Source organism: Triticum aestivum, chromosome 5D, assembly GCF_018294505.1.
Source record: "Triticum aestivum cultivar Chinese Spring chromosome 5D, IWGSC CS RefSeq v2.1, whole genome shotgun sequence".
Lineage (NCBI taxonomy): Eukaryota > Viridiplantae > Streptophyta > Magnoliopsida > Poales > Poaceae > Triticum > Triticum aestivum.
In genome coordinates this window covers 476,302,012-476,311,668 of record NC_057808.1, presented here as the reverse complement: position 1 = coordinate 476,311,668, position 9,657 = coordinate 476,302,012, and the positions used below count along the sequence as shown (strand labels likewise).

General features: G+C 48.0%; 1 protein-coding gene across 6 annotated transcripts; it reads left to right on the top strand.

Moving 5' to 3' along the window:
- Nucleotides 1–4,621: 4,621 nt before the first annotated feature.
- LOC123122927 (uncharacterized) lies at nt 4,622–8,127 on the top strand. 6 transcript variants are annotated; one of them, XM_044543309.1, is made up of 2 exons: nt 4,622–4,909; nt 5,089–6,521. In XM_044543309.1, the coding sequence occupies exon 2, from the start codon at nt 5,148–5,150 to the stop codon at nt 6,408–6,410; it is 1,263 nt and encodes a 420-aa protein (XP_044399244.1). In that variant the 5' UTR covers nt 4,622–4,909; nt 5,089–5,147; the 3' UTR covers nt 6,411–6,521. The 6 variants fall into 6 exon arrangements, with proteins under 6 accessions (XP_044399244.1, XP_044399246.1, XP_044399245.1 ...); XM_044543311.1 differs by having other exon boundaries at nt 4,628–4,909; nt 5,112–6,521; XM_044543310.1 differs by having other exon boundaries at nt 4,628–4,909; nt 5,100–6,521.
- Nucleotides 8,128–9,657: the final 1,530 nt, after the last annotated feature.

Below are 9,657 nucleotides of genomic sequence, written 5' to 3'. Positions count from 1 at the left end.
GAAAACACATTTACTATAATACGACTCATGTAAATTTTAAGAGCCCCAGTTAACATGGGTAAAGGGAGTTTTTTTTAACGAACAACGTGTGTGAGCATGGTCGAACCAAACATAAGTTAAAAATTTTAAACTTTGAGCATGAAACCGACTTAGCTGGTTAATGTGTTCGGCATTGATGACGCAGTCCGAGCTTGATGCGGGACAAGGTTCCATCCCCAAGCCAGTCCCGAGGTGGCGGAGCGAAGAGCTCGGCACTTCGAAGTGGTGACATAGCACGGCCAATGCAGGCCGGCAGAGTGACGCCGAAGTCCCCGGCGTGGGTTAATGAAGTGATAACGAAGCCCCCAGTCCAGCCGAGGTGACGTGGTATGTCAGTACGCCGAGGTGACAACACTGCCCGACCCGGATCATTTACCCATGCACAAAAAATAGTGCGAACCGAAGATAATAGTAATAATAAATTAAAAAAATCGTAGCATAATAAATAATTTATGCAAAGTGAATAATAAAAGAAAATATGCTGTGTGCCGAACACTCAATGGGGTTGGGCTCTCTCAACAATGCCGAAGTCCCCGAGGCGACCGAACAAGTCGGTATGGCAATTCGATCAAAAAGGTGATCACGCGAGCCGATTCATGTCGATTGGGACGACGACGTCGGCTTGCCGAAGTGACCGCGTGACGCAGTCAAAGTCGATTACCTACACATGTAAAATAGTGCAGGCCAACAATAATAATAATAATAATATATAAAAATCTTCGTGTAATTAATTTACGCAAAATAATTTATTTAAAGATATGTGGCCTGCGCCAAAGTCAATGTCGATGCAGGGCGTCGGCGTGATGCGGTAAAGGCGACCGAACAAGTCGGTATGGCAATTCGATCAAAAAGGTGATCACGCGAGCCGATTCATGTCGATTGGGACGACGACGTCGGCTTGCCGAAGTGACCGCGTGACGCAGTCAAAGTCGATTACCTACACATGTAAAATAGTGCAGGCCAACAATAATAATAATAATAATATATAAAAATCTTCGTGTAATTAATTTACGCAAAATAATTTATTTAAAGATATGTGGCCTGCGCCAAAGTCAATGTCGATGCAGGGCGTCGGCGTGATGCGGTAAAGGCGTGGCAAAGCCTGAATTCACAGGTCGGTCCGAGTTCCGGATGCGGCGGTCGCCGAACTGTGTACGGAAACTGACCGAACCACCACGCGACCGTCGTTAATGCGGACACCATTTGATAGACGTGTGTACAGATGATGGAACAAAGCAGAGTAATAATTTCTTGGGAAAAATAAACCCAAACAAGCAAAAATTACTAGAATTAATAGCACCTGGTTTATTTGTTGTAGTAATCCGAAGAAAAGTGACTTCCAAAATTGGGACTCGATCTGCACACCCATTGCCTGATGGACGATAAAGCGACGGCATGACGATGCTGGCAAAGGTTGGCTCGCTGAGGAAAAGCTCCCGGTCCAGCTAACGTGACGAAGTTGGTCGGCTGGTGACGCCGAAGTCTCCGGAGTAGGTTGATGAAGAGATGGCGAAGCCCCCGATCTAGCCGAGATGACGGAGCAGGTCAGTAAGGAGACGTTGCAGCTGCCACGTCAGCCGAGGTGTTGAAGCAGTTCGGCGTGATGACCATCGGCTTGAAGAAGCAACAGCGCGGCCATGCCGACGCAGGTCATAACTTGTGACGCGGTCAATGTCGGCTTGATGAAGTGACCATGCGGCGATGCCGCTGTGCCCGCTCCGTGTAATCCATGGGGCGGCGATGTTGGTGATGATTTATCCTTGGCGATTCCGAACTCTTGGTCGGTTCGCCGAGATGAGGATCCGAAGAAGTTGAGCTTGGCTCAAGAAAGCGACGACGTGTCTAGCGCAGGTCGGCAGCCGTGGAGCAATATTGCCGTACTGGTTTGACACCAGCGTGATAGAGAAGATTACCTCATAGGAGGCTTTTAAATTTTATAGGCACGTGTTTAAAAACAATGCATAATACCCTAGAAAAAAATTCCTTCAAAAAGGTTGTCCAATATCCCGTTCATGAAGAGACATGAATTCGGGCCGGATTCGTATTCGCGCAGAAAACATATCCGAAAATTGGTCCACTCATCGGAAGGTTCCGGGAGTTTGAACCGTCGGATCGAGCTGAAATTTTGAGGGGTGGTAGATATGGGAATTCCGCAGCAGATGAACGGTTGGATCTTCCAAAGGACCTCCGAGCTGGGCTCTGGAGACCACGTCCTAAACTCGTCTGGATTCCCGTCCAGATTTGACAGGGCTCCAGTATATCATAGATTGCTAGAGATTCCTCCTTCGGAACTCGACGAAATTTTGCATGGTTGTTGTAGACTTAATTCAGCACAATTCCACTGAAGGAATCGTCAAAGCGATGCTCGAGGACGTGGTGGCAGCGGATACAAGTTTGCTGTCCAGAAAAATAGCACGGTCACACAAGGGCAATGTTGACGTTGAGCCCCCAGGCTCCATGGATGATTCCTCAATGATATTCAGAGAGATCGGAGTTGATGTTGATGAAGGTCATCGTCCGAACATGATGATCTGACGCGGAGTGCAGTCCTCGGTCAAGCCGGTGACGAAGATGCCAACGTCGCAGTTAATCTGCAGACGAGTCATTGATCCTTCGTTGATCTCACAGCGGAACTCTCAATGAAAGCACCATTGTCGGTTTCAAAACTGGCAGATCTCGAGATAGGGGTCCCGAGCTGTGGATCATGGATCGATGGGTAACAGGAGACAGGGAACACGGTGTTTACTCAGGTTCGGGCCCTCTTAATGGAGGTAATACCCTACTTTTTGCTTGATTGATCTTGATGAATATAAGGATTACAAGAGTTGATCTACCTCGAGATCATATGTTGTGGTATAAGACCTAAGGGTATGATGAATAATATCATAATGATCTAGCATATCCCTATCGACTAGCCCGGCCTCGGCTTATATAATGTACCAGAGGCCTAGGATAACAAGAGTCCTAGTCGAATACGCCGGTGGAGAGGAGTCCTTGTCTTGATCACCAAGTCTTGTGGAATCTTTCTCGTGTATACATCGGCTGTCCGAACTGGCCCATGAGTAAACGGTCATGGGGGTCCTCGGCCCAATCCAACTGATTGGGGGACGACGTGGTGAGTACCCCCTAGCCCAGGACACCGTCAGCGCTTAAGGCGCTCGGGAGGACCTCTCCGAATGAAACCGCTATTCGCCGAACATGGACATTTCGTGAGCCCTTAAAGCATTCGCAGTGTTGCCAAAGCCAAATCTAACACATTAGTACGTTTTAGCATGGAAGGTGATGACGAGAAGTAGATAGGGCAAGTGCTCCTTCGGTAAGTCCGAGCTTGTCCTAGATCTTGAGTAGGAGCCTTTTATTCTTCCTTGGCTCTGCTGGCCATCGAGTTGATGGAGGTGAATAAAGGGAGTTCTCAGATCAGCCGTTGCATGGTAGAGGATTTGGTCTTAAAAGGCAGCAACAGATAGACAATATTACTCATGGTGGCTTTGTTGGATTCTACTGAAAGCAATGGCAAGTGCTCCTTCAGTAAGTCCGAGCTTGTCCTTGATCTTGAGTAGGAGCCTTTATATTTTCCTTAGTTCTGCTGGGCATCAGGTGATGGAGGTGAAGAAGGGGAGTTCTCAGATCAATTGTTGCATAGTAGAGGATTTGGTCTTAAAAGACAACAGCAGATACACAATATCACTCATGGTGGCTTTGTTGGAGTCTAACTTTAACAATAGTGAAAGCATTTTTTTCTTGACTGGAGAACGTCTAAGAAGATAGGGGGGATCCCCTTTCACCTCTCTTATTCAATATACTTGTAAATATTTTAACTAGAATGCTAGTCAAAGCTTTTGAAGCTAATCTAATTAGAGGTTTAGGCAAGTGTTTAGCGAATGAGTAGAGCTGCATCATCATGGGCGTTTGTCGTGAAGAAGCTACGACACCCACCACGAAGCATAGGCGATGGAGTGGCCGCCGATATTTTACAACACGCCGACTATTCTTCTGGTTGAAGGACGGCCGACAGGAACTGCAACGTTCTTGTTGACAGTTGCTTCATTCATTCCTCTTGGCTTGGATGTTGCCGATAAGAAGGTACTCCGACTAAAACTTAAGTCCATATATTGCTTTCGGCATCAACTTATGTTGGCGGCTTTGATGTCCCAAGTGGTTTGTCCCCGGCAACAGTAGAGTCGCATCTGAGTTGAGGTCGTTTGGACCCAATTGGAACACTAGATCTTCTTCCAAGGTCCTTCTTGCATATTTCAGGGACTCCGTTGTAATTTTTAATTCTTATGAGTCCTTCGGATATATTGATGAAGCTCTGTGGGTCCGTCGGGCCCATCTGTTGTTAAAAAAAGGAAAAAAGAATAAAATGATATGCGCCTCCACCTGGCTGCTCTTGACTCGCCAATGGTCGGCCGTCGGTGCTCCGCCGCCCAGCCCGCGGCGGCTTCTTCCTGCCGGTCGTTTAAAAAACTGTCCAACAAAAACGAAGCCCATCACAAGACACCGAACTGTGGACGGCCATCTAGGGCCCACATTACAAGGTTGACTAGGATCGTTCCCTTCTTTTCTTTTCTCAACACAAGTCGGCAGGTAGGTACCAAAAACAAAAACCAAGTCGGCAGGATATGGAAAGAACTAATTGAATTAGATAAAGAAATATTCAAATTGGAAGGGAAGGTGGTCGACGACGATTTAATACGTACTATTACCAAATGGATGGAGGCCACAGGCCACTCCTTGGCACTACAGCTTTGTTCTTGATAATGACAGCCAATCCAATGCTTAATTCAACGCCAGCTTAAAGTCCTCAATTATTGACACTTTAATCCTTGAGAGAAGCCGGATGCTGTGGCTACAAGAAGATCCCTGTCAGGTAGGTGTTGTGTTCCTCATCCTTCGTTTCTCCTGTCCTTTCCCTTTCATGCCGACTTGTCAAGTTTCTTCTCTTGGTGATGGGCGATGCCCAATCACACCGAATCGCCTCGAAGCAAGATCTGCTATCTGAAAATATCTGTGTAAATAATTTCTCTGATTTTTTCACGGATCTGGTAGTTAATTTCCAGAGGTGTGCATAGGCTCCCCGTTGTTGCTTGATTTAATCGCCGTGCGCCATGGCCGGAGATGATGAAGACGAAGGCGAAATGGCGGCGTTGCGGGAGGCTCTGCGGCAGCAGAGTCTTGCCGTCGAGATGCTCAAGGCCGAGCTGGAGGAGGAGAGGCAGGCGGCGTCGTCGGGGGCCGACGAGGCGCTGGCCATGATCCTGCGGCTGCAGGGGGAGAAGGCGGCGGTGCGGATGGAGGCCGACCAGTTCCGGCGGGTGGCGGAGGAGAGGATCCTGCACGACGAGGACTCGCTGGCGTTCCTCAAGGCCGTCGTCTTCAGCCAGGAGATGGACATCACCTCCCTCAAGAACCGCCTGCTGGCCGTCTGCGGCAGCAATGGTCCCTACGCGCCGCCCCCCGGCCGCGACGGCGTCGTCGACCTCCCCTGGCTAAGGAGGCTGGCCCAGAAAGACGTGTCGTCGGGGAGGAACGCCTCTGTCCCGGCGGCGCGGCTCGAGGAGCTATGCTCGGATCTCGATGCCTCTGAGGACGTCGGCGACAGCAGGCCGGCGAGGACGGTGTCGGACATCGGGGAGGTGATCCGGAGGGAGAAGGAGTGGGTGCGGTCCAACGTGAGCCACCAGGCGTTGCCGCCGAGGCTGCACCGGTCGTCCTCCCATCGTCTCCCGCGGGCGCCGAGCTACACAGCGCAATGCGCCATGCCCAGTGTCCACGACAAGTTTGAAGCGCCGGAGAGCGTCGCGTCCCATGTCCCTCCGAGATCCAGCAGGAGGTCATCGCCGGAGATAATCTCCGAAGAAGACGACGTGATCTCGTCGTCGACGCGGCGCGGTGACTGCAACGACCCCAAGCCAAGCGACGAGCGCACAGACGGCGCCATTGCTGATCTGGGAGCCGGCATTGATGAGATCAAATCCAGCGTGCAGACCCTCGCGACCGAGCTCGGCAGAATGAGGGAAACCAGCATGTCCAGAGGCGACGCGCAGATGCAAGTGCTGGCCGAGATCTGCGCAAAGCTCGACGCCATGAGGCCCACGACCATCAGCAAGCAACAGAATGCTGTTCATGGAGGCAAGAAATTCTCCAGCAGAGAAGTAGGCAGTTCTTCCAAGGGGCCGGTGACCACTCTGCCACAGAGTGAGCTTCTGATGAACCAGTTCATTGAGGTATGTGCCATGATCTCCTCTGCTCTCCTTGCTAGGCCCTTGGCCAAGGTTGCTACATCCACGCCATGGTTTAGGTGCATCCTCATTTTTGTCGTAGCAGTTTTTCCATTCGTGCTGTATAAGCAACACAATCCGCTGTGGTAGACGTCAAAGCTTTTCCCTCCCAATTTCCATTCATTCACTTTTTAGACAGTTATTTTTGTAATAAAAGACATCCCTATGAGACAATGCTGAAACAAGATCGGCTTTGTGTTATTGTTGTCCTGAAGAAATTTTGCAGCGTAATTCTACCATTGTCAATTTACTTTTGACACTGAAATTCTGACGGTGGGTAACCCTGAAGTACTATACTCGAATTATTTTGACCATTTGTTTTTGAAGAAATACTTGAGAATAATTTTGTCCAAATTAACCAATGCAAGAAGCGTGCTATGTGTTTCCCTCTCTTATATTTTTTGGGCTTCTTTGATTCGCAGAACTCTAAAACCTGGGATATCGGTTGTATGCCCATTGTAATTTGTGTACCTTTTCTCCCATCTTAATGAAATGGCGTGTAATTCTCTTGCGTGTTCGGTAAAAAAACGCAGGAATAAGAAAAAAAATAGGATTGTAATGCCATGGCTATTTCAATTCTACAGGATTTAGGTTTGTTTGACAGCATCATAGGAAAAAACAACTGATTGTTACCAAGGGGTTTGAGTGGGTTATAAAGTTCCGATGAATGTAGTACATAGGAATCTTTAGAAAAAATTTCTGTAGGATTCAATAATATGAATCAAGCGACCAAAGTAGAAAAAATTCCTAAAGACTACAATCCTCTAAATTTCAGATGAGAATCCTTTGATTCAAAAAGCCCCTCAGTGTGAGACTTGTGCTTGTTACCACTCCGAACCACCTTAAATTGCATCGGGAAAAGAATTATATGAGACCAGGTCTCACGGGTTAGCAGGTGAGACCCTTCCTGATGGATGACACGTGGCATTCACAAATCACAAAGCATCTACCCAACCTCCCACCTGAAATCAGGGGGGGAGATTAGATGCTTTGTGATTTGTGAATGCCACGTGTCATCCATCAGGGCGGGTCTCACCTGCTAACCGTGAGACCTGGTTCATATAATTTTGTGATTTATGGAGCACACAAACTCCCTAAAAAGCGTTCTTTTCTTTTATCAGCTTTTTTTTTGCTCATTTGGATAAGTACTTTTTCTTAATTATCTTAACAGGCAATGATGTACATCCCGTGAGATCTGTGAAGGGCTAGATGATTTTTATTGGTTTTGGAGTTGGATTGACTGAAAGATTGTTGATTTCTTTACCATTTTTGCCTTTTTCTCGGCGAAGATGATGTGTACATGAGAGCTTGTGTGATACCGTTGTGGTGTTCTGTTAGGTATAGTTGTGCTGATTTTGTTAGCGTCACGGGAGAAGGTGACGTTGATGTAATGTTACCAGATTGATACATGTACAAAAAAGAAAAATCATCTAGCTGTTTTTTTTTTGTGATTTGGGCTGATTAATACATGTTCTTTCCAAAAACATCTCTGGACATATTTTCATCAGGATTTTTTTTTTGTATTTTGCTACTCTCTTATATTTGAATTAATTGATGCAGCCTCTATACAGGTCAATTAATTCAGATCGAAGAGTAGCGCAACCTAGATTTTCACCTCATAACTTCAATATTCGGATCAGAGGGAGTAGCACAAGATTTTCACCTCACAACATCACAAGGTAGCGCGTCATTGGGTTGGTGCGAGTATTCCGCATTTTATCTTTACACCTTCTTTTAGAAGGGGCCCAAGGACCTAGAGCAACTTTATTTTTATTTTCATGATAATACGTGTTTCATTTATATTATAAGGACCATAGTACAAGCCATGTACTCCCTCCAGTCCTTTTTACTCCGCATATTAGATTTAGGTCCAGTCAAACTTTGCAAAGTTTGACCAAATATATATTAAAAAATATCAACATCTATCATACCTAATATATATTTCATGAAACTACATTTCATAATGAATCTAACAATATTGATTTGACATTGTAAATGTTAATACTTTTTCCTATAAGTTTGGTCAAATTAGATATGCTTTGACTTCAGACAAAACTTATATGCAGACTAAAAAGGACCGGAGGGAGTACATACCGACTTGACAAACTAAAAAAATAGAAGAACACTAGCCTTTACATAAAGGAACAGTGGCCAAGAAATAAAAATACAAACAAGACCAAAGAAACCTTCGAGCTTGACACCAATGCTCGTCACCTGCCTCTTGCACCACCAAACAGCCACCAAAGAAATTGATGAATCACCTCTACACCCGAGCTCGACGCGGCTCCATCGATTATATGCAGGTTTGCGGACCTCTAAGGCCACCACGGCACGAGGAGGGCACGACGCCGTCGGAGGAGGACAAGCCGCTGCGCCATAAACGGCCACCGGCCACGGCCGGTGAACCGTAGCTCTAAGTAACACGCACATTCCCACGCCAACATCAACGTGTGCGAACTACGACATACTCAAAGCACACTCTGAAAAAACAATCAAAGACAGAGAAGGGCCCCGGTCGCCGTTACACCAACGGAAGTACTTCGGCCACCGTTTTCTCCCAGCCGCCGGCGACCCGGAGCTCCCACTTGCAGGTTGTTACGCAGCCCTCTCATCGCCTTCGTACCTCACGCAGTGGGCCGCGCAGTCCATCGTACGGACGATGTTTCTGGTGCCGCTCTCCTCCACAAGGCGGTTCCAGCTGCAGGTTATCATGCACCGCTTCCTCTCGCTATCATCGCCTTCGTGCTCCCGGCAGCAGCCCACGCAGTCCGTTGTACGGCCGTTGTTTCCGCCGCCGCTCTCCTCCACAGCACTGTGCGGGCACAGCGCAAAGCACTGGGGGAAGTCCTCCTCGGGGCTTTCTGCCAGGCATTTGTCTATGCAGTCTTCTTCCTCTTGCTTCAGTTCCCGTCCGGCCACCAGCAGAAGCCCGGCGAGCAGGAAACACCCCACAGGGCTGCCCTTACACTTGCCACCCATGTCTACTGCCTGCTGCCAGCGATTTTACTTGGCTAGATATTGGAGACAGCACAGGATAAGATGGGCATGGACGGGCGAGAAGGTGCAGTGTTTATGCACGGCGAGGGGGGCATGACGACGTGCACGGCGACTAAAGTGGCGAGAGGTGCCTGGCATCGATCCGACGATCGCGCACGGCGTCCCGTGTCCCGACGAGTTGACATGAGCTCGTGTCCCGGAGTACAATATTTTTGAATCGTTTGCGAGCCAGACCTGGATGGGGTGTCATCTGATCCATGGCCACGCTCAGTTAAAGGAAAATTGGGCAAATCAGATGGCGCTTTTGACTTCGAGCACGGCCATGCACGGCTTGGTATCT

Coding starts and splice junctions, on each gene's coding strand:
- LOC123122927 (XM_044543309.1), top strand. CDS start 5,148: ATGGCCGGAGATGATGAAGACGAAGGCGAAATGGCGGCGTTGCGGGAG.